Genomic DNA, 25,821 nt, shown 5'->3' with positions numbered 1-25,821 from the left:
AGGCACGAGGGGGTGTGCTATATGGCCAATATACCATGGCTAAGGGCTGTTCTTAGGCACGACGCAATGCTGAGTGCCTGGACACAGCCCTTAGCCGTGGTATATTGGCAATATATCACAAACCCCTGAGGTACCTTATTGCTATTATAAACTGGTTACCACGGTAATTAAGAGCAGTAAAAACATGCCAATCAGCATTCAGGGCTCTGACCACCCAGTTTATAATATTCATTTGACCCTTGTCATAAAACACCTTTCTTCTGCCTACTTTTTTTTCTGCACGTCTTTGTCTAGAGGCCTACATCACTTTTCAATAATAATGTATAAGCTGGCTATGTCCATTTCAAATATTTGTGGGACGATTGTCTGGGGTCTGGTTATGGCTGTCTGTGTGTTTTATTAGTGACGGGAGAACTGTAACTTGAGTCGGAATGCAGTGGGCAGGGGCTGCGCGCCACGGCGCGGTGGGTTTGGTGCGCTCAATGCGCAGTCATTCAACAAGCTACACATGTTTTGCGCCTCTCAGAGGACAGCGTCAAACTAAACCGTGACCGTGCTGAAACAAAACAAAAAATTAAAAAGTGGATATAATGGCTTCTATTCCACTGGTGCTGCTACTTTTAATGTCTTTTTTGGCGCTTTACTGGGCAGTTTATACCGGACCGTTAAAACCGGAAATGTCCAACGGGACTTTTCATCATTTCTTCGTACCGGACGGCGATTATGAGGATAATGATGACCCCGAGAAATGTCAAATGCTTTTTAAATTCGCAGACCGGCGTGCGTGTGGTGTCCATCAAGATGAAGACAGCGATTCAATGGTACGTGACGACTTTATCATCGTGAAGCATCAAATTGAAGACGCCGCAAGGTTGTTGGAAAGCATCGGTATGAGTATTTCACACGACCTGGACGGAGAAGATAGCTATGAGAAGTTTCTCACTGGGGAGATCACACAGATCTCTGAGGCTTTTACAAGCGTGGAGAAATCTCTCCTGGAGTTGGAGGTGAAATTCAAACAGAGTCAAGACAGCGATCTGAGAGGGGAGAGCCAGCTCAATGACTATGTTCTGAAGCCTATCTATGAAGTTAAGGACTCACTGAGGGAGACAACGGACATTTCATTGGGACTCAGAGATAAACATGAACTGTTGTCTCTCATTGTTCGCAGTCAAGGATCAAGATTGAGTCGCCTCAAAACAGATTATCTCAATGTATAGTATAAATGTTAAAAACAATTACTATTGTTATTATCTATGTAAAGGAATATATGTTACTCAGAGTGTGTGTGTGTGTGTGTGTGTGTGTGTGTGTGTGTGTGTGTGTGTGTGTGTGTGTGTGTGTGTGTGTGTGTGTGTGTGTGTGTGTGTGTGTGTGTGTGTGTGTGTGTGTGTGTGTGTGTGTGTGTGTGTGTGTGTGTCATAAGACTATTCATTGAGGTTGAAAGGATTATATGATTAAATTACTCTGTTCCTAGTCTCTTATCTCGCTCTATTTCTCTCTCTCTGTCTCTCCCTCTCTCTCTCTCTCTCTATTTACTTTCCTAATTGTCTGTGACCCATGTCTTTCTTCCTGACTTGTAAGGGTGTTATTTGGAAATACTTCTAAGGAAAACATCACTACATTCCTCAGTAAGAGAGGACAGATGGGGGAAAAGAGAGGAGAGCACAGGGGAGAGATGAAAAGTGATCCTTAGCTAAATTATGCCTGTGTTATGCTGTGCTAAATGATCCTAAATTATGTCTGGGCTATGCGGTGCTTAGTTATCCTAAATTATGCCTGGGTTATGCGGTGCTTAGTGATCCTAAATGATGTATTGCTTGGCTGTCTGTGCTCCCCTGTCCGCCTCTGTCTAACTTAGCTATTCAGCCTTACTGTATAATGAGGTTTTATACCATTTATGTTATCCTGGAGTCTTACCATTGATTCTACTTCAATCATGAAACAGACAATATCAGTTTGAATCCCAGGTTTTTTTTTTTATGTTACTGCTCATTTATTAATAAAAACCTAACCATTAATCTCACCTGTGCTCTGACTGGCATTCCATGCAGAAAATGGTGTTGTGAGAGGGTTTACTGTATAGGCGGCTTGCTTGAAAACGGCTTCATCCAAATGACAGTAGACCATTTTTGGGGGGGGCCTTTAAATGAATCTTCATGCGATCAAGGAGTCTAAAAGACGGGCAAATCAAAGAGCTCTTTGTGTGGTGTTTTTCTGTGCAGCTGTTGGTGCTCTGAGGTGTTCCCAGTGGACTGCTGCTACGCTATTGGTATGCTATTGGTATACTATACTGCTGCTATGCTATTGGTATGCTATTGGTATACCATACTGCTGCTATGCTATTGGTGTGCTATTGGTATACTATACTGCTGCTATGCTATTGGTATGCTATTGGTATACAATACTGCTGCTATGCTATTGGTGTGCTATTGGTATACTATACTGCTGCTATGCTATTGGTATGCTATACTGCTGGTATGCTATTGGTATACTATACTGCTGGTATGCTATTGGTATACTATACTGCTGGTATGCTATTGGTATACTATACTGCTGGTATACTATACTGCTGGTATGCTATTGGTATACTATACTGCTGGTATACTATACTGCTGGTATGCTATACTGCTGCTATGCTATACTGCTGGTATACTATACTGCTGGTATGCTATTGGTATACTATACTGCTGGTATGCTATTGGTATGCTATACTGCTGGTATGCTATTGGTATGCTATACTGCTGGTATGCTATTGGTATACTATACTGCTGGTATGCTATTGGTATATGATACTGCTGGTATGCTATTGGTATACTATACTGCTAGTATGCTATTGGTATACTATACTGCTGGTATACTATACTGCTGGTATGCTATTGGTATACTATACTGCTGCTACGCTATTGGTATACTATACTGCTGGTATGCTATTGCTATGCTATACTGCTGGTATGCTATTGGTATACTATACTGCTGGTATGCTATTGGTATACTATACTGCTGGTATACTCTACTGCTGGTATGCTATTGGTATACTATACTGCTGCTACGCTATTGGTATACTATACTGCTGGTATGCTATTGGTATGCTATACTGCTGGTATGCTATTGGTATACTATACTGCTGGTATGCTATTGGTATACTATACTGCTGGTATGCTATTTGTGTACTATACTACTGGTATACTATACTACTGGTATGCTATACTGCTGCTATGCTATACTGCTGGTATGCTATTGGTATACTATACTGCTGGTATGCTATACTGTTGGTATACTATACTGCTGGTATGCTATACTGCTGGTATGCTATACTGCTGGTATACTATACTGTTGGTATGCTATACTGCTGGTATGCTATACTGCTGGTATACTATACTGCTGGTATGCTATACTGCTGGTATGCTATACTGCTGGTATGCTATACTGCTGGTATACTATACTGTTGGTATGCTATACTTCTGGTATACTATACTGCTGGTATACTATACTGCTGGTATGCTATATTGCTGGTATGCTATACTGTTGGTATACTATACTGCTGGTATGCTATACTGCTGGTATACTATACTGCTGGTATGCTATACTGCTGGTATGCTATACTGCTGCTATGCTATACTGCTAGTATACTATACTGCTGGTATGCTATTGGTATACTATACTGCTGCTACGCTATTGGTATACTATACTGCTGGTATGCTATTGGTATGCTATACTGCTGGTATGCTATTGGTATACTATACTGCTGGTATGCTATTGGTATACTATACTGCTGGTATGCTATTGGTATACTATACTGCTGGTATACTATACTACTGGTATGCTATACTGCTGCTATGCTATACTGCTGGTATGCTATTGGTATACTATACTGCTGGTATGCTATACTGTTGGTATACTATACTGCTGGTATGCTATACTGCTGGTATGCTATACTGCTGGTATACTATACTGTTGGTATGCTACACTGCTGGTATACTATACTGCTGGTATACTATACTGCTGGTATGCTATATTGCTGGTATGCTATACTGTTGGTATACTATACTGCTGGTATGCTATACTGCTGGTATACTATACTGCTGGTATGCTATACTGCTGGTATGCTATATTGCTGGTATGCTATACTGTTGGTATACTATACTGCTGGTATGCTATACTGCTGGTATGCTATACTGCTGCTATGCTATACTGCTAGTATACTATACTGCTGGTATGCTATATTGCTGGTATACTATACTGTTGGTATACTATACTGCTGGTATGCTATACTGCTGGTATGCTATACTGCTGGTATACTATACTGTTGGTATGCTATACTGCTGGTATACTATACTGCTGGTATAGTATACTGCGGGTATGCTATTGGTATGCTATACTGCTGGTATGCTATTGGTATACTATACTGCTGGTATGCTATTGGTATGCTATACTGCTGGTATGCTATTGGTATGCTATACTGCTGGTATACTATACTGCTGGTATACTATACTGCTGGTATGCTGTTGGTATACTATACTGCTGGTATACTATACTGCTGGTATACTATACTGCTGGTATGCTTTACTGCTATACTATATTGTGTTCCTGATAAATCCTGTTTTCGTGGAAGCCAAAAACAAATTTCTGTTTGACCTACCACCCTTATTATTTCTATCAGGACAGACAGGGAGTTCTAACACCATTTGGTTATGTCTTCTCAGATCAATTAGACCCTAAATGGACAATTAAGCTTTTGAATATTGAGTATGTTGGCTGTTCTCTCCTCTACCATGGAAAGTGTCCCTACTCTGCTTTGGCAGTTGGCTGTTCTCCCCTCTATCACAGAAAGTGTCCCTACCCGGCTTTGACTGTTGGCTGTTCTCTCCTCTACCATGGAAAGTGTCCCTACCCAGCTTTGACTGTTGGCTGTTCTCTCCTCTACCATGGAAAGTGGCCCCACCCTGCCTTTCCTGTTTCCTTAGTCTCTTCCTGGTGGTTAAATGGTGATGTAATGGTAAAAGAGAGGGGACCATGCAGAGAGATTGACGTTGTCACTTTCAACTGAACATTAAATGGCGTATATCGTCTGTCACAGGAATCTCTTATCCGTATGGAAACTTTTTTTAAAAATGTCTTTTCATTCACCATCAAATACTTTCATTTATGCTGTCATAATCCATAGAAAACATAACGCATGTAGGTGTTATGTATCAGATGTTTTTATTGCCCACATTGCCCAGTGGTTGTGGTCAATAAATACATATAATCTGTGAGTATATATATATATAGTCCCCTGTTAATAATATGTGTGTAGGCTATAGGATAATTGTTTGTGTGGGACGTTAGGCCGTTAAATTGACAGGTACAGAAAGCATTGTCTCCTATTAGGCTCTACAGAGCATTAGCCTTCCCTGTAGCTCAGTTGGTAGAGCATGGTGTTTGCAACGCCAGGGTTGTGGGTTCGATTCCCACGGGGGGCCAGCAAAAAAATGTATGAAATGTATGCATTCACTACTGTAAGTCGTTCTGGATAAGAGCGTCTGCTAAATGACTAAAATGGAAATGTAATGAGAAGAAAGTTAAATCATTTTTTGGAGGGTTCCCACCCCCCCCCCCCCCCCGTGCTCGGACTGATGGAGCGCTGATGGTATGCTGATGGACACTGATGGAGTGCTAATGGCCAGTGACAAAGACAGATACAATTGAAACTGTTGCAGGGATTCCTGGGAATAAACATATTGTACGCTAATAATACAGGCTTTCACATTCTGTTCTCTGGAGGATATAAGTGGTTCAAATGGAAACTCTCTACTACTGAATCTGGCCTCATTCCTCCCGACCACGGGAACAACCACAAAGCAGCTGCTAAGCGTGACCGTATTTTAAAGAGATTATCCATTATCCCCAGGGAGGGAAGGATGGAGGCAGGGAGGCTGGGAAAGGGGGAGAGAGAGAGCCAGACGTGCTGCCATGGGTCAGAGGGGCGGAGGGGCCCGACGGGTGTGGAGGGCCGGAGGGGCCCGACAGGTGTGGAGGGCCGGAGGAGCCCGACGGGTGTGGAGGGCCGGAGGGGCCCGACGGGTGTGGAGGGGTGACTGGTTGTGATTTATTCTGTCAGGCTTCCCTCTTCCCTCACGGACCCAGTCTCCCCCTCAAGGCCCCAGCCTCCACCTCAAGGCCCCAGCCTCCACCTCAAGGCCCCAGCCTCCCTCTCACGGCCCCAGCCTCCACCTCAAGGCCCCAGCCTCCACCTCAAGGCCCCAGCCTCCACCTCAAGGCCCCAGTCTCCACCTCAAGGCCCCAGCCTCCACCTCAAGGCCCCAGCCTCCACCTCAAGGCCCCAGCCTCCCTCTCACGGCCCCAGCCTCCACCTCAAGGCCCCAGCCTCCACCTCAAGGCCCCAGCCTCCACCTCACGGACCCAGTCTCCCCCTCAAGGCCCCAACCTCCACCTCACGGACCCAGTCTCCACCTCAAGGCCCCAGCCTCCACCTCAAGGACCCAGTCTCCACCTCAAGGCCCCAGTCTCCCCCTCACGGCCCCAGCCTCACCCTCACGGTCCCAGCCTCCCCCTCACGGCCCCAGCCTCCCCCTCACGGCCCCAGCCTCCCCCTCAAGGCCCTAGCCTCCACCTCAAGGCCCCAGCCTCCACCTCACGGCCACAGCCTCCCTCTCATGGCCCCAGCCTTCACCTCAAGGCCCCAGCCTCCACCTCACGGCCCCAGCCTCCACCTCACGGCCCCAGCCTCCCCCTCACGGCCCCAGCCTCCCCCTCACGGCCCCAGTCTCCCCCTCAAGGCCCCAGCCTCCCCCTCAAGGCCCCAGCCTCCCCCTCATGGCACCAGCCTCCCCCTCACGGTCCCAGCCTCCCCCTCAAGGCCCCAGCCTCCACCTCAAGGCCCCAGCCTCCACAACACGGCACCAGCCTCCCCCTTCACGGCCCCAGCCTCCCCCTCACGGTCCCAGCCTCCCCCTCACGGTCCCAGCCTCCCCCTCACGGTCCCAGCCTCCCCCTCACGGCCCCAGCCTCCCCCTCACGGCCCCAGCCTCCCCCTCACGGCCCAGCCTCCCCCTTCGGCCCCAACCTCCCCTCTTCTTAAAACACTCAAACACACTCTGCACAGCTGCACCGCTCCGCTGTGCAAAGAACTCGGGCTCCATGCTTCCTGCCTTTGAGAAACCAAAGACAGTGGTCTGTGGGTGTTGCTGTAATTTTCACTTTTTTGGAAGGCTTAGAATCTACAAAGATGCTGTGGTTGAATGTTCTAAGCCACAATTGGCTGAATCTTTTAGAAAAATACTTATTTTTTCCCTCACGCTATCAGTTGTATGATGGAATCTGTTTTAAGAGAGATTTCTCCATGTCTGAAATGCAAACAAATAATACACAGTGGTGTATTTTCCTACTCGTGATTCAACCAGGCCCAGTCAGACTGAGTTTGCTGTATTTGGCATGTTATCATTCACCAGTGGTGTATTTTCCTACTCGTGATTCATCTTAGACACATGGAATGTAGGGTGAATAAGGAGGGTACGGGGTAACACAAGACGGACAGCAGTGGAACTCAGGACTCTGGAGATGGGAAAAGGACCAATGAACCAGGGAGACAGCTTGCGGGACTCTACCCGAAGGGGCAGATCCCAAGTGGAAAGCCATACCCTCTGCCCAATGCGGTAGCGGGGAGCTGGGGTCCAGTGACAGTCCGCTTGCAGACGATACCTGGAGTTGGTCTTGAGAATAGCCGCCCTGGCTCTTCTCCAGGTACGTCAACAGCGGCAGACAAACATCTGGGCCGAGGGTACGCTGACCTCCTGCTCTTGTTCCGGGAAGAGTGGAGGCTGATACCCCATAGATCACTCGAAAGGGGAGAGTCCCGTGGCAGAACTGGGAAGTGTGTTCCGGGCATACTCCACCCAGACCAGTTGACGATTCCAGATAGTGGGGTTGGTTGAGACCAGGCACCTTAAGGTGGTCTCCAGGTCTTGGTTGGCTCGCTCCGACTGACCGTTAGTTTGGGGATGGAATCCGGATGACAGGCTGCCCGACGACCCAATAAGGGTGCAGAATGCCTTCCAGAACTGAGACGAGAATCCCGATCGGTGACCATGTCTACCGGGAGTCCATGGATCCGGAAGATATGTTGCACCATAAGCTGGGCCGTCTCCTTGGTAGAAGGTAGTTTGGGGAGAGGGATGAAATGGGCAGCCTTGGAGAACCGGTCGACTACCGTCAGAATGACAGTGTTGCCATCAGATGGAGGGAGCCCATTGACAAAGTCCAGAGATATATGAGATCAAGGACAATGAGGGGCCGGTAGTGGCTGCAGGTGGAAACTTGTTTTGAGCACACACAGTGCATGCAATGACGAAGGCAGAGACATCAGGGACCATTGTGGGCCACCAGAAACGTTGTCGAAGGAAGGCTAGTATACGACGGGACCCTGGATGACAGGTCAGCCTGGAGGAATGAACCCATTCCAGGACCCGGGACTGGACTGGATTAGGAACAAACAGCCGGTTAGCCTTCAGGTTCAGGCTGGGAGCGTTGTGCCTCGTGGACCAGATTCTCAATACCCCAATCCACAGTGGCAGCAAGGCATGAGGGAGGGAGAATGGATTCAGAGGTCGAGGGTGTGGCAGAGGAGCTGTATAGGAAGGAGAGGGCATCAGGCTTTACATTCTTTGACCCTGGGCGGTAGGAAATTGTGAATTTACATCTGGTGAACAGGAGGGCCCACCGGGCCTACCTGGAGTTGAAGCCCTTGGCTGTACGGAGATATTCCAGGTTTTTATGGTCGGTCCAGACCAGTAATGGCTGTTCTGCTCCTTCCAGCCAGTGCCTCCACTCTTCCAACGCCATCTTCACCGCCAGGAGTTCTCAGTTGCCAACATCGTAGTTCCTTTCAGCAGGATTGAGACGATGGGACAGGAAGGCACAGGGATGAAGCTTCTGGTCCTGGGCAGATCGCTGGGACAGGATGGCTCCCAATTAGTATTTGGTAGCATTGCCTTTAAATTGTTTAACTTGGATCAAACGTTTGAGCTTCCACAAGCTTCCCACAATAAGTTAGGTGAATTTTGGCCCATTTCTCCTGACAGAGCTGGTGTAACTGAGTCAGGTTTGTAGTCCTCCTTGCTCGCACACGCTTTTTCAGTTCTGCCCACAAATGTTCTATAGGATGAGGTCAGGGCTTTGTGATGGCCACTCCAATACCTTGACTTTGTTGTCCTTAAGCTGTTTTGCCACAACTTTAGAAGTATGCTTGGGGTCATTGTCCATTTGGAAGACCCATTTGCGACCAAGCTTTAACTTCCTGACTGATGTCTTGAGATGTTGCTTCAATATATCCACATAATTTCCCTGCCTCATGATGCCATCTATTTTGTGAAGTGCACCAGTCCCTCCTGTAGCAAAGCACCCCACAACATGATGCTGCCACCCCCGTACTTCACGGTTGGGATGGTGTTCTTCGGCTTGCAAGCCAAAACATAACGATGGTCATTATGGCCAAACAGTTCTATTTTTGTTTCATCAGACCAGAGAACATTTCTCCAAAAAGTACAATCTTTGTCCCCATGTGCAGTTGCAAACCGTAGTCTGGCTTTTTTATGGCGGTTTTGGAGCACTGGCTTCTTCCTTGCTGAGCGGCTTTTCAGGTTATGTCGATATATAGGACTTGTTTTACTGTGGATATAGATACTTTTGTGCCTTTTTCCTCCAGCATCTTCACAAGGTCCTTTGCTGTTGTTCTGGGATTGATTTGCACTTTTCGCACCAAAGTACGTTCATGTCTAGGAGACAGAAGGCTTCTCCTTCCTGAGCGGTTTGGTGGCTGCATGGTCCCATGGTGTTTATACTTGCGTACTATTGTTTGTAAAGATGAACGTGGTATCTTCAGGATTTTGAAAATTGCTCCCAAAGATGAACCAGAATTGTGGAGGTCTACAATTTTCTTCTGAGGTCTTGGCTGATTTCTTTTGATTTTCCCATGATGTCAAGCAAAGAGGCACTGGGTTTGAAGGTAGGCCTTGAAATACATCCACAGGTACAACTCCAATTGATTTAAATGATGTCAATTAGCCTATCAGAAGCTTCTAAAGCCATGACATTATTTCACTTATAATTCACTGTATCACAATTCCTGTGGGTCAGAAGTTAACATACACAAAGTTGACTGTGCCTTTAAACAGCTTGGAAACTTCCAGAAAATGATCTGTCTGTAAACAATTGTTGGAAAAATTACTTGTGTCATGCACAAAGTAGATGTCCTAACCGACTTGCCAAAACTATAATTTGTTAACAAGAAATTTGCTGGAGTATGTTGAAAAATGAGTTTTAATGACTCCAACCTAAGTGTATGTAAACTTCCGACTTTAACTGTATAAGTCTCCAACTTCAGCGATTTTTGCAAATCGTTCCAGTCATTGGCAGCGGAGAACTGGAAGGAAAGGCAGCCAAAGGAGGTGTTGGCTTTGGGGATGATGTGTGAGATATACCTGCTGGAGCACGTGATTCAACCAGGCCCAGTCAGACTGAGTTTGCTGTATTTGGCATGTTATCATTCACCAGTGGTGTATAAAATACCTAAGTGTCATACTTGAGTAAAAGTAAAGATACCTTAATAGAAAATGACTCAAGTGAAAATCACTCAGTAAAATACTACTTGTTCTTGTTTAATTTATTTAGGGACTCAGGGGGCTCCAACACTAAGTCCGCCAGATCAGAGGCAGTACGGATGATCAGGGAATACATTTTTTAAAATCTGTCCTGCTAAGCATTTAAAATGTAATAGGTCCTTTTGGGTGTCAGGGATCTATGGAGTAAAAAGTAAATGTATTTTTCTTTAGGAACGCAGTAAAGTAAAAGTTGTCAAAAATGTAAATAGTAAAGTACAGATACCCCCAAAAAACGACTTAAGTAAGTCGCTGTGGATAAGAGCGTCTGCTAAATGACTAAAACGTAAATGTATTATTTTTACTTCATGTTATTTTACACCCCTGCCATTTACGGTCTATTCATTTCGATCATGAATGTTTGAATTGTAGAGCAATCATTTGGGAAAGGTTTAAGGTTTGCTGAGTGAAATTATTTAGCAGAGGGGGGAACAGAGGGAGAGAGGGGGATAGAGAGAGAGGGTAGAGAGAGAGAGGGGGTAGAGGGGGTAAGAGAGAGAGGGGGATAGAGAGAGAGAGAGAGGGGGTAGAGAGAGAGAGGGGGTAGAGGGGGGTAAAGAGAGAGAGCGAGAGAGAGAGAGGGGGATAGAGAGAGAGAGGGAGAGAGAGAGGGGTGGGGTAGAGGGGGATGGAGAGAGGGGGGTAGAGTGGGATACAGAGAGAGAGAAAGAGAGAGAGAGGGGGTAGAGGGGGATAGAGAGAGGGGGGTAGAGGAGGATAGAGAGAGAGAGAAAGAGAGAGAGAGGGGGGTAGAGGGGGATAGAGAGGGGGTAGAGGGGGATAGAAAGAGGGGGGGTAGAGATAGAGGGGGTAGAGATAGAGGGGGTAGAGAGAGAGAGGGAGAATAGAGGGGATAGAGAGAGAGAGAGGGGGGATAGAGAGGAGAGAGGGAGGGTAGAGGGGGATAGAGAGAGAGAGAGGGGGGGATAGAGAGAGAGGGGGTAGAGGGGGATAGAGAGAGATAGAGAGGGGGGATAGAGAGAGAGAGGGGGATAGAGAGAGGAAGAGAGAGGGGGCTAGAGGGGATAGAGAGAGAGAGAGAGAGAGAGAGAGAGAGAGAGAGAGAGAGGAGGGGGGGGGGATAGAGAGGGAGGGTAGAGTGGGATAGAGAGAGAGAAGGGGATAGAGAGAAAGAGGGGGGTAGAGAGGGATAGAGAGAGAGAGGGGGATAGAGAGGGGGGGATAGAGAGAGAGAGAGAGAGGGAGAGAGAGAGATAAAATAAATGAGAGGAACAGCTGTGTTTATATTAGATGTCTGACTGATTTAAAGGGAAGATTTAGGGAAAGTGATTATCCTATTACCCTGAGCTAAGCAGAACTTTCCTCACGTTTTAACGGCTGTCGTAGAGAGGGGACCAAGGTGCAGCGTGATGAGTGATCATAATGAATATTTATTTTAACTCGGAACACTAAAACAAAAAATAACAAACAAACGGCCAACAGTTCTGTCAGGTAACAGAATACAAAACAGAAAACAACTACCCACAAACACAGGTGGGAAAAGGCTTCCAAAGTATGGTTCCTAATCAGAGACAACGATAGACAGCTGCCTCTGATTAGGAACCATACTCAGCCCAAAACAAAGAAATACAAAACATAGAATGCCCACCCCACACCCTGACCTAACAAAATAGAGAAATAAACCGTCTCTCTCAGGGCAGGGCGTGACACACGTGTCTATTGTCAATGGGAATCATTATAGGGAAATAATATACTATTGTTTGTATATTGTATATAAATCAGAATACAAAAGTGCATATTTGCGACAGTAATACACTGGTGGCATAGCTATAGAGTCTCATAAAAGAGCTTCAAAGTTACAGGGCCATGCATCCCTGGCAGACTTTAGAAGTGGCCACGTTAAATACCCGCCTGCCAGCCTGCCAGCCAGCCTGCCTGCCAGCCTGCCAGCCACCAATCTCCTGTATTTTATTGGGAGCCACAATGCAAACCACCGCTGTTCTAAACATGCTGTTGTTAACAACAGAAAGGTTCTAGAGGACTTGTCTCCTCTGTCCATGTGATTGTTTATGCATTGACTCTGACAAGGCCTCAGCCGGTATCACTGTATTCTTTCACAGAGTTGGAATGGAACCCTATAAGGAATGGAACCCTATATGGAATAGAACCCTATATGGAATGGAACCCTATATGGAATGGAACCCTATATGGAATGGAATGGAACCCAATATGGAATGGAATGGTACCCTATATGGAATGGAACCCAATATGGAATGGAACCCTATATGGAATGGAACCCTTTATGGAATGGAATGGAGCCCAATATGGAATGGAACCCTATATGGAATGGTACCCTATATGGAATGGAATGGAACCCAATATGGAATGGAATGGTACCCTATATGGAATGGAACCCTATATGGAATGGAACCCTATATGGAATGGAATGGAACCCTATATGGAATGGAATGGAACCCAATATGGAATGGAACCCTATATGGAATGGAATGGAACCCAATATGGAATGGAATGGAACCCTATATGGAATGGAACCCTATATGGAATGGAATGGAACCCTATATGGAATAGAACCCTATATGGAATGGAATGGAACCCTATATGGAATAGAACCCTATATGGAATGGAATGGAACCCTATATGGAATGGAATGGAACCCTATATGGAATGGAACCCTATATGGAATGGAATGGAACCCTATATGGAATAGAACCCTATATGGAATGGAATGGAACCCTATATGGAATGGAATGGAACCCAATATGGAATGGAACCCTATATGGAATGGAATGGAACCCAATATGGAATGGAATGGAACCCTATATGGAATGGAACCCTTTATGGAATGGAATGGAACCCAATATGGAATGGAACCCTATATGGAATGGAATGGACCCCAATATGGAATGGAACCCAATATGGAATGGAACCCTATATGGAATGGAATGGAACCCTATATGGAATGGAACCCTATATGGAATGGAATGGAACCCAATATGGAATGGAACCCTATATGGAATGGAATAGAACCCTATATGGAATGGAATGGAACCCTATATGGAATGGAACCCTATATTTGTAAGTCGCTCTGGATAAGAGCGTCTGCTAAATGACGTAAATGTAAATGTAAATGAATGGAATGGAACCCTATATGGAATGGAACCCTATATGGAATGGAACCCTATATGGAATGGAATAGAACCCTATATGGAATGGAATGGAACCCAATATGGAATGGAATGGAACCCTATATGGAATGGAACCCTATATTTGTAAGTCGCTCTGGATAAGAGCGTCTGCTAAATGACGTAAATGTAAATGTAAATGAATGGAATGGAACCCTATATGGAATGGAACCCTATATGGAATGGAATAGAACCCTATATGGAATGGAATGCAACCCAATATGGAATGGAACCCTATATGGAATGGAATGGAACCCAATATGGAATGGAATGGAACCCTATATGGAATAGAACCCTATATGGAATGGAATGGAACCCTATATGGAATGGAACCCTATATGGAATGGAATGGAACCCTATATGGAATGGAAACCTATATGGAATGGAATGGAACCCTATATGGAATGGAATGGAACCCTATATGGAATGGAACCCTATATGGAATGGAATGGAACCCTATATGGAATGGAATGGAACCCTAAATGGAATGGAATGGAACCCTATATGGAATGGAATGGAACCCCATATGGAATGGAATGGAACCCTATATGGAATAGAACCCTATATGGAATGGAATGGAACCCTATATGGAATGGAACCCTATATGGAATGGAATGGAACCCTATATGGAATGGAATGGAACCCTATATGGAATGGAACCCTATATGGAATGGAATGGAACCCTATATGGAATGGAATGGAACCCTATATGAATGGAATAGAACCCTATATGGAATGGAATGGAACCCTATATGGAATGGAATGGAACCCTATATGGAATGGAACCCTATATGGAAGGTGGAACCCTATATGGAATGGAATGGAACCCTATATGGAATGGAATGGTACCCTATATGGAATGGAACCCTATATGGAATGGAATGGAACCCTATATGGAATGGAATGGAACCCTATATGGAATGGAATGGTACCCTATATGGAATGGAACCCTATATGGAATGGAATGGTACCCTATATGGAATGGTACCCTATATGGAATGGTACCCTATATGGAATGGAACCCTATATGGAATGGAATGGAACCCTGTATGGAATGGAATGGTACCCTATATGGAATGGAACCCTATATGGAATGGAATGGTACCCTATATGGAATGGAATGGTACCCTATATGGAATGGAAGGCCCTATATGGAATGGAATGGAACCCTATATGGAATGGAATGGAACCCTATATGGAATGGAACCCTATATGGAATGGAATGGAACCCTATATGGAATGGAATGGTACCCTATATGGAATGGAACCCTATATGGAATGGAATGGAACCCTATATGGAATGGAATGGTACCCTATATGGAATGGAATGGTACCCTATATGGAATGGAACCCTATATGGAATGGAACCCTATATGGAATGGAATGGAACCCTATATGGAATGGAATGGTACCCTATATGGAATGGAACCCTATATGGAATGGAATTGAACCCTATATGGAATGGAATGGAACCCTATATGGAATGGATGGTACCCTATATGGAATGGAACCCTATATGGAATGGAATGGTACCCTATATGGAATGGATGGTACCCTATATGGAATGGTACCCTATATGGAATGGTACCCTATATGGATGGAACCCTATATGGAATGGAATGGAACCCTATATGGAATGGAATGGTACCCTATATGGATGGTACCCTATATGGAATGGTACCCTATATGTAATGGAACCCTATATGGAATGGAATGGAACCCTATATGGAATGGAATGGTACCCTATATGGAATTTAACCCTATATGGAATGGAATGGAACCCTATATGGAATGGAACCCTATATGGAATGGAATGGAACCCTATGTCTTTTATTGCATAATAGTCGTATAAATTTAACCACCACAAGAGCAACAATTTGTATCGTCATTTTATTTTTCAAAAATATCTTGATTGGGCTCTGTAACGGGCTACCATGATCAGTCAACAGCAAAAACATCAAAACATTTCCCATCAAATACAGTCTGGTATCTTAATGCTCATGTTTTCTTTGAATACATACAAATGCAAACCTGCATTCATTTTCAAAATGTAATTTACATATTATTTTGGTTTCAGTGGGTACATAAAGGAATACTGCATGATTGCTCTTAAAAAATGTGAGAATACACGAGAATACACGTCCATATTATTTTAATTTTCAACTTTATTAAGTCTTAGCTAGGGGAACATGTTGAATTTTCACTTGGCCATGCATTGACGTCAGTGGGAGACTAATGGCTCTATTCAATACGTATAGCGGAGGTTCAGCGTTACATCGCGATTGAAATTTAAAGGTAATGTTCCTGCGTTAGTGGATACTGAATTCACGGTAAACGCTGCATTATGTCGGCTCAATGGGAAATTACCTTTACATTTCTATTGCGCAATCTGTAACGCTTCTCTCCAGGGATCTGTAACGCTTCGCTCCAGCGATCTGTAACGCTTCAGCGATCTGTAACACTTCAGCGATCTGTAATGCTTCAGAGATCTGTAACGCTTCAGAGATCTGTAACGCTTTAGCGATCTGTAACGCTTCAGCGATCTGTAATGCTTCAGAGATCTGTAACGCTTCAGAGATCTGTAACGCTTCAGAGATCTGTAACGCTTTAGCGATCTGTAACGCTTCAGCGACCTGTAATACTTCAGAGATCTGTAACGCTTCAGAGATCTGTAACGCTTCAGAGATCTGTAACGCTTTAGAGATCTGTAAGGCTTCAGCAACGCTTCAGAGATCTGTAACGCTTCAGAGATCTGTAAGGCGTCAGAGACCTGTAACGCTTCAGCAACGCTTCGGCGATCTGTAACGCTTCAGAGATCTGTAACGCTTCAGCGATCTGTAACGCTTCAGAGATCTGTAACGCTTCAGAGATCTGTAACGCTTCAGAGATCTGGAACACTTCAGAGATCTGGAACGCTTCAGAGATCTGTAACGCTTCAGAGATCTGTAAGGCGTCAGAGACCTGTAACGTTTCAGCAACGCTTCGGCGATCTGGAACGCTTCAGAGATCTGGAACGCTTCAGAGATCTGGAACGCTTCAGAGATCTGGAACGCTTCAGAGATCTGGAACGCTTCAGCGATCAGGACAGAATAGAGCCCTTAAGTGAACATTGCAGTGGAAGTTCAACTCTTAAAGTTGGTGCTATCATTGTTCTTCTGTCTTCTTCAATTTTGTAGAACCAGCATCAAAGGTCAAAGGTACAGGAAGATATTTACTAGAGTAACTTCTCCACTAAACAATTCATTATGGGACAGAAATATAATTCTGTACCTGTTGACAGTTTTGGTTAGGGAGGAGGAAGAGGAGGAAGAGGAGGAAGAGGAGGACAGAAGAAAAGAAAGCACCAGAAGAAGAAATGAATTCCTCTTCAGTAAACTGTCATCGTCCGACCCTAACAAATTCCCCTCAAGCTTGAGAGACAGAATATTTTTGTCTGTTTCTTTTCTTTGTGCAATCAATGCCGTGTGTCTGACAGATCTTACTTCTTAGTCTCTGGGTAACGTCCCCAGTCCAGTCAGACCCAGCACATATCAACATATTTTTTTTCAGAGGAAGGGATGACTGACTGTCAGAGGATGGAGAAGAGACAAGACTCAGGAGGGATGAGAGTTCTGTCACTGGAAAGTCTGGCAGATACTGACACGGTCACACACTCCTGTCACTGGGAGTTGAAGGTTTGGCAGAGTGCCACACATAGAAATAGAATTACTAGAACAGATATTCTCAAATGGACATTCCCATTACTAGAATGGATATTCCCATTACTAGAACGGATATTCTCAAATGGACCTTCCCATTACTAGAATGGATATTCCCATTACTAGAACGGATATTCTCAAATGGACCTTCCCATTACTAGAATGGATATTCCCATTACTAGAACGGATATTCCCATTACTAGAACGGACATTCCCATTACTAGAATGGACATTCCCATTACTAGAATAGACATTCCCATTACTAAAATGGACATTCCCATTACTAGAATAGACATTCCCATTACTAAAATGGACATTCCCATTACTAAAAAGGACATTCCCATTACTAGAATAGACATTCCCATTACTAAAATGGACATTCCCATTACTAGAATAGACATTCCCATTACTAAAATGGACATTCCCATTACTAAAAAGGACATTCCCATTACTAGAATAGACATTCCCATTATTAAAATGGACATTCCCATTACTAGAACGAACATTCCCATTACTAGAATGGATATTCCCATTACAACAATAGACATTCCCATTACTAGAATGGACATTCCCATTACTAGAATGGACATTCCCATTACAATAATGGACATTCCCATTACTAGAACGAACATTCCCATTACTAGAATAGACATTCCCATTATTAAAATGGACATTCCCATTACTAGAACGAACATTCCCATTACTAGAATGGATATTCCCATTACAACAATAGACATTCCCATTACTAGAATGGACATTCCCATTACTAGAATGGACATTCCCATTACAATAATGGACATTCCCATTACTAGAACGAACATTCCCATTACTAGAATGGATATTCCCATTACAACAATAGACATTCCCATTACTAGAACGGACATTCCCATTACTAGAACGGACATTCCCATTACTAGAATGGATATTCCATTACTAGAATGGATATTCCCATTACTAGAATGGACATTCCCATTACTAGAATGGACATTCCCATTACTAGAACAGACATTCCCATTACTAGAATGGATATTCCCATTACAACAATAGACATTCCCATTACTAGAATGGACATTCCCATTACTAGAATGGACATTCCCATTAGTAGAATGGATATTCCCATTACGAGAACAGACATTCTCAAATGGACATTCCCATTACTAGAACACACATTCCCATTACAACAATAGACATTCCCATTATTAGAATGGATATTCCCATTACAACAATAGACATTCCCATTACTAGAACAGACATTCCCATTACTAGAATGGATATTCCCATTACAACAATAGACATTCCCATTACGAGAACAGACATTCTCAAATGGACATTCCCATTACTAGAACACACATTCCCATTACAACAATAGACATTCCCATTATTAGAATGGATATTCCCATTACTAGAACACACATTCCCATTACAACAATAGACATTCACATTATTAGAATGGATATTCCCATTACTAGAACACACATTCCCATTAGAACAATAGACATTCCCATTATTAGAATGGATATTCCCATTACAACAATAGACATTCCCATTACTAGAATGGATATTCCCATTACAACAATAGACATTCCCATTATTAGAATGGATATTCCCATTACAACAATAGACATTCCCATTACTAGAACAGACATTCCCATTACTAGAACAGACATTCCCATTACTAGAATGGATATTCCCATTACAACAATAGACATTCCCATTACTAGAATGGACATTCCCATTAGTAGAATGGATATTCCCATTACAACAATGGACATTCCCATTACTAGAATGGATATTCCCATTACTAAAATGGATATTCCCATTACTAGAACGGACATTCCCATTACTAGAATGGACATTCCCATTACGACAATGGACATTCCCATTACTAGAATGGTCATTCCCATTACTAGAACGGATATTCCCATTACTAGAACGGATATTACCATTACTAAAATGGACATTCCCATTACTAAAATGGACATTCCCATTACTAGAACGGATATTCCCATTACTAGAACGGACATTACCATTACTAAAATGGACATTCCCATTACTAGAATGGACATTCCCATTACTAGAATGGACATTCCCATTACTAGAACGGATATTCCCATTACTAGAACGGACATTACCATTACTAAAATGGACATTCCCATTACTAGAATGGACATTCCCATTACTAGAACGGACATTCCCATTACTAAAATGGACAGTCCCATTACTAGAATGGACATTCCCATTACTAGAACGGACATTCCCATTACTAAAATTGACATTTCCATTACTAGAATGGACATTCCCATTACTAGAACGGACATTCCCATTACTAGAATGGATATTCCCATTGAGGTCAAATAGTAATTCTATTTCTATGGTGTCACACACAGCCGTTCTCATGTCGGGGCTTGCGTTGCAGCCTCTCTACCATAGTGTGAGGCACAGGGGGGTAGAGGGAAGGGGCCAGCGTGCACAGGAAGCCAGCCAATAGGGTGAGACCTAGGCCCCCCCATGCGCAGAACATGGACCAACCGTATCCGTGACTGATGTCCTCTGGGATCCCATACATGTACCGAGGATAACGGGACAATTGGAAGTTGATCCCTGCTACACACGTACACAGAGAGATGATACAGCATGTTCCTGATGGGACAGGGAGAGAGAGAGGGGGGGGAGATGGAAGGGGGAGAGTGAGAGAGAGAGAGAGAGAGGAGGGGAGAGAGGGAGAGGTGGGAGAGAGAGAGGAGGGGAGAGAGAGGAGGGGAGAGAGAGGGGGAGATGGAGGGGGAGAGTGAGAGAGAGAGAGGAGGGGAGAGAGAGAGAGAGAGAGGTGGGAGAGAGAGGGGGGAGATGGAGGGGGAGAGGGAGAGAGAGATAGAGAGAGGGGAGAGAGAGAGGGGGGAGAGAGAGGGGGGAGATGGAGGGGGAGAGTGAGAGAGAATAAGAGAGAGAGGAGGCGAGAGAGAGGTGGGAGAGAGAGAGAGAGGGGGAGATGGAGGGGGAGAGAGAGAGAGAGAGAGAGAGAGGGGGAGATGGAGGGAGAGAGAGAGAGTGGGAGAGAGAGGGGGAGAGAGAGGGGGGAGATGGAGGGGGAGAGTGAGAGAGATTGAGAGAGAGAGAGGAGGCGAGGGAGAGAGAGGTGGGAGAGAGAGAGGGGGAGATGGAGGGGGAGAGTGAGAGAGAATGAGAGAGAGAGAGAGAGAGAGAGAGAGGGGGGGGGGAGAGAGAAAGGGGGGAGAGAGGGGGAGATGGAGGGGTAGAGAGAGGGAGGGTGAGAGAGAGAGGGTGGGAGAGAGGGTGGGAGAGAGAGAGGGGGGAGATGGGGGAGAGTGAGAGAGAATGAGAGCGAGAGAGAGAGAGAGAGGAGGGGAGAGAGAGAGGGGGAGATGGAGGGGTAGAGAGAGGGTGAGAGAGAGAGGGTGGGAGAGAGAGAGGGGGGAGATGGAGGGAGAGAGTGAGAGAGAATGAGAGAGAGAGAGAGAGGGAGAGAGAGAGAGAGGATGGGAGAGAGAGAGAGGGGGGAGAGAGGGGGAGATGGAGGGGTAGAGAGAGAGAGAGGGTGAGAGAGAGAGGGTGGGAGAGAGAGAGGGGGAGATGGAGGGGGAGAGTGAGAGAGAACAAGAGAGAGAGAGAGAGAGTGAGAGAGAGAGCAGGGGAGAGAGAGGTGGGGAGAGAGGTTGGGAGAGAGAGAGGGGAGAGAGAGAGAGAGAGCAGGGGAGAGAGAGAGGTGGGGAGAGAGGTTGGGAGAGTGAGAGGAGAGAGAGCGAGAGAGAGAGAGAGCAGGGGAGAGAGAGAGGTGAGGAGAGAGGTTGGGAGAGAGAGAGAGAGAGAGAGAGGTGAGAGAGGTGAGGAGAGAGGTTGGGAGAGAGAGAGAGAGAGAGAAAGGTGGGGAGAGAGGTTAGGAGAGAGAGAGAGAGAGAGAGAGGGGGGATTATTTCACCCATGTGACACACGTTCTTCCTTTCTAGCCATCCTCTACATACATGGACAATATATATGAACCGTTTCATGCATTTGGTCGATGGTATTATAATTATTTCTGTATTCCAAATCGAACCTTAGTCCATACTCCCTAGTCCCCTAACACCTAGTCCCCTAACACCTAGCCCCTAACACCTAGTCCCAAGTCCCATAATACCTAGTCCCCTAACACCTAGTCCCCTAACACCTAGTCCCCTAACACCTAGTCCCTAGTCCCTAGTCCCAAGTCCCATAATACCTAGTCCCCTAACACCTAGTCCCCTAGTCCCCTAACACCTAGTCCCCTAACACCTAGTCCCTAGTCCCCTAACACCTAGTCCCCAAACACCTAGTCCCCCAAGTCCCAACACCTAGTCCCCTAACACCTAGTCCCTCCTGCAGACCTGAGCGGATTCTTACCAAGCCAATCAGAGGGCAAGATAATACTTATATCTATCCAATCCTCTCAGATTCTACAGGAGTGACTAGACTTGCGGTAGATTAGAATTCAGCGTATTTCTGCCGAGCAGGACAATGCCTACATCCCAAATGACACCCTACTACCCTTTATAGGGCCCAGAGGGCTGTTGTCATAGGGTGCCATGGTAGGACTCACACGATGCCTCACTCTCCATTAAAAAACACACTGACGCCCACAAGTGGTGCTTTGTGGTAATGCTCTGTTCTTCTACTGTAGTACTAACCTCTCAGTAGTACTAACCTCTCAGTAGTACTAACCTCTCAGTAGTACTAACCTCTCAGTAGTACTAACCTCTCCTGATGAAGAACAGTCCTGCTACGTATTACATACTGCGTACTGTGTACTGTGTGTGTGTGTGTGTGTGTGTGTGTGTGTGTGTGTGTGTGTGTGTGTGTGTGTGTGTGTGTGTGTGTGTGTGTGTGTGTGTGTGTGTGTGTGTGTAAAACAGTTCTCCACTTACCTCCCATGAGAAAGAGCAGTCCTGCTACGTATTGCGTACTGTGTGTGTGTGTGTGTGTGTGTGTGTGTGTGTGTGTGTGTGTGTGTGTGTGTGTGTGTGTGTGTGTGTGTGTGTGTGTGTGTGTGTGTGTGTGTGTGTGTGTGTGTGTGTGTGTAAAACAGTTCTCCACTTACCTCCCATGAGAAAGAGCAGTCCTGCTACGTATTGCGTACTGTGTGTGTGTGTGTGTGTGTGTGTGTGTGTGTGTGTGTGTGTGTGTGTGTGTGTGTGTGTGTGTGTGTAAAACAGTTCTCCACTTACCTCCCATGAGAAAGAGCAGTCCTGCTACATACTGCATCAGGTCATGCTGCTGACAGCAGCCCAGAGCTCCGATCACCCAGCCAAACAGGATGATGGACACAGCCATGCCGATAAAACTGGCTGTCATTCTCTGCAGGTCTACACAGGGAGCGAAAAATTGGATGAAGAAATACGATCAAAACGTCAGCAAATATACAATCTTGGTAACACTTTACCTAAAACCTGCAGGGATAATGCTTCATAACTTGTTAAAAGCATGTATGAGCCTTTATGATTTTGGGATGGCATCATAGCCTAGTGGTTAGAGCGTTGGGCCAGTAATCAAAAGTGATGGCTGGATCGTGTCCCTGAGCTGACAAGGTATAAATCTGTCATTCTGCCCCTGAACAATTAATTTCCCGGGTAGGCCTTCATTGTAAATAAGAATTTGTTCTTAACTGACTTGCCTAGTTAAATTTTACAAAATATATATATATTAAAATGATGTCTTCTAATACGGCTTATAATATGGAAATTGCTCTATGAAGGCTATTTTTAAACGGAATCATAATGTGTGTTATTAAGTCGGGATCATTATGAGATAACATTGTTGTTACAGTTAACTGTTTCTTCCACTTCACCTGGATAGAGATGGAGATTTAAAAAAAAGGGGGGGGGGGTAAACTTACGGAGTGCGTGCCACTCATCCTGACGAATAGTCTTGATAATATTGATGCTCAGCTTTCTGGGGAGGGCTAAAGAATAGTAGTAGTATTTTATTGGTGTGCAGCGCTGAACTAAACCTGCAGAGAAGGAACAAAAAAAAACAACACGTCGTTTCACACGGAGAGGCCATATTGAAACGATAAAAATATTATTGCATATGTAGCCCTACCAGATGAAAAAAATATATAGAGAATGGCTAGAAGCATAGATTCATCACATATTGTGAATGTTTATATAACTGTGTGTGTTTTAAATTGGCTACAGAGTCGCTGCAGCTCGGTAGCCCCCGAAAGCATCAACCAGGCGAGTAGGCCTAGTCTAGTACAGTACGTCCCCGTGAACATCCTAACAACGTTGAGATGACACAAATAAATCCAACATGACTTTCACCGTGTTAAATCAAATGATGGATGAAAAGCCTTGTTGCTGCTGCATAGCGGGCGGACCGCTAACCGCTAAATCAGCATTCAGCACCTCGGATAACGCCCAAATTCCGACGATGATTCGCTCCGTTCACCACGTCCATGAGCATAAATAGGGCTTGTCACCAAACACTATAGCGACACTGACATTATATTAAACTATAAACAACATATTGTTTATCGAGTGACCTGATCAAAAAACGATGTTAACCTTTAAAGATGAGATCCTCTGTCTCCAGGTCGAATCCATCCCTATGACATTTCCTCCACAGCCCGGAGATGGTGGAGTTGTACTGCCGACTGCAGAGGGACTCCATGGCCGGGGCAGGGGGCAAGAAGTGTCGTTTAGCCCGCAGGAGGACACCTCCACTCGACCCTTTCCTCTCCACGTTATTCTCCTTCGGTAACATACGTAGTGGAAGGTTCTGATTTGAGATATAAATAAATCCAGGGTCGTTTCTTTTGTTGGAATAATTCTTACAACGTTCCCTGTGTCTCCTTGCATCGGTCTCGTACCAATTATCAGTACATATTGCCACTGCTATGAGTCCCAACGCGCAAAAAGCCAGAAATAATCCCGCGATCGTTAACGTCCTCATAGCAGACATGATGTTCCACCGGACGCGGTAGTGTTGAGAAGAGATTCCTTCTGTTAGACAGTTGGGGGGGATTGAGGAGGGGAGAGGAGCCTGCTGCCCGGATAATTTATTCCCCCGGTAGCAATCACCGGTTCGTGCTTGGGGGGGGATTTCGTCGCTCACTGCCGCAGCATCAATATGATATCATCCTAGGCCATTATAGATAACAGATCTCGTTGATTGGTACAGCACGAACAAATACCAGTAAACATTATGTTAAAAATAAATAAAATCAAAAAACGTCAGGACAAGCCTGTATTTTGGTTCCATTCTGTCTGGCTGTTGATCTGTCCAATATTGCTCAAGAGGGATTCATTTTAAAACATTATTTTGTATTTAACCCTTATTTTATCAGGCAAATTGACTGAGAACACATTGTAATTTACAACAACGACCTGGGGAATAGTTACAAGGGAGAGGGGGGGGGGGGGGGGGGGGGGTACAATTGGCCCAGCATCGTTAGAGTTTGGCCCGGGGTAGGCCGTCATTGTAAATAAGAATTTGTTCTTAACTGACTTGCCTAGTTAAATAAAACAAGCTCCCATACTATGGGGTCTCCCAACTCCATGGAGACAGGGTAAGCTCCAGTATTACCCTTATTTTACCAGGTAAGTTGACTGAAAACTCATTTACATCAACGCCATGGGAAATAGTTACAGTGGGAGGAGAGGGAATGAATGAGCCAATTGGAAGGTGGCTGTGATGTTATGAGGGTCATATTGGGAATTTAGCCAGGACACCGGGGTTAACACCTCTACTCTTACAATAAGTACCATGGGATCTTTAGTGAACACAGTGAGTCTACTAGTCAGTGCCAGCAGATGGAGACAGAGCTAACATTCAGTCATTATGCATCAGCCTAACACTAATATTGGATTTTTACCGTCCGAATATATACTAAAATAAAATAAACAGATACAGTTTACAGTACATTGTAACGGAATACTGTTAGGACCGATACCCAAACAATTCTTACATCACCGCCTACTTTCCACGTTTTCCGGTAGCCATGTTTGTTTCTCTGTGGTGGGGGGCCGTGGTGGCAGGGGCCTCAGGTGGAGATGTGTGTGTTGTGGTTAGTGTGGTTGGCTGCTGTGGCGTTTGTTGCTCCTGTGTCTCTGTGGCAGGACGATCTGTAGTACGTGTACCCTGACAGATAAAGAGCTGCATGCTACGAAACCCCAAACCCACGTTGTTGAACAACACACAGAACTGATACAGATCATCACATGCTATGTTGGTGTGGTCAACCCTTGTGTCTTCGAGAGAGAGAGAGAGAGAGAGAGAGAGAGAGAGAGAGAGAGAGAGCGAGAGAGAGAGAGAGAGAGAGAGAGAGAG

General features: G+C 45.0%; 1 protein-coding gene and 1 pseudogene across 1 annotated transcript; one reads left to right on the top strand and one right to left on the bottom strand.

Annotated features, from left to right (window-relative positions):
* Nucleotides 1–457: 457 nt before the first annotated feature.
* LOC106561801 (fin bud initiation factor pseudogene) lies at nt 458–2,026 on the top strand (annotated as a pseudogene).
* Nucleotides 2,027–15,693: 13,667 nt separating this feature from the next.
* LOC106592576 (transmembrane protein 178B) lies at nt 15,694–24,566 on the bottom strand. Its single transcript, XM_045688691.2, has 4 exons — nt 24,057–24,566; nt 23,387–23,500; nt 22,719–22,856; nt 15,694–20,160 (listed from the first exon to the last, which is right to left on the bottom strand). The coding sequence occupies exons 1-4, from the start codon at nt 24,451–24,453 to the stop codon at nt 19,898–19,900; spliced, it is 912 nt and encodes a 303-aa protein (XP_045544647.1). The 5' UTR covers nt 24,454–24,566; the 3' UTR covers nt 15,694–19,897.
* Between the last annotated feature and the right edge of the window lie 1,255 nt (nt 24,567–25,821).

This window comes from Salmo salar, chromosome 10 (assembly GCF_965601325.2).
Source record: "Salmo salar chromosome 10, fSalSal1, whole genome shotgun sequence".
NCBI lineage: Eukaryota > Metazoa > Chordata > Actinopteri > Salmoniformes > Salmonidae > Salmo > Salmo salar.
The sequence above is the reverse complement of the archived record's forward strand: the minus strand, read 5'-3'. Positions and strand labels throughout refer to the sequence as shown.

Coding starts and splice junctions, on each gene's coding strand:
- LOC106592576 (XM_045688691.2), bottom strand. CDS start 24,453: ATGTCTGCTATGAGGACGTTAACGATCGCGGGATTATTTCTGGCTTTT. Junction 23,501..24,056: donor AGAGGATCTCATCTTTAAAG/GTTAACATCGTT, acceptor CCTTCTCTGCAG/GTTTAGTTCAGCGCTGCACA. Junction 20,161..22,718: donor ACTGCTCTTTCTCATGGGAG/GTAAGTGGAGAA, acceptor CTGTCCCATCAG/GAACATGCTGTATCATCTCT.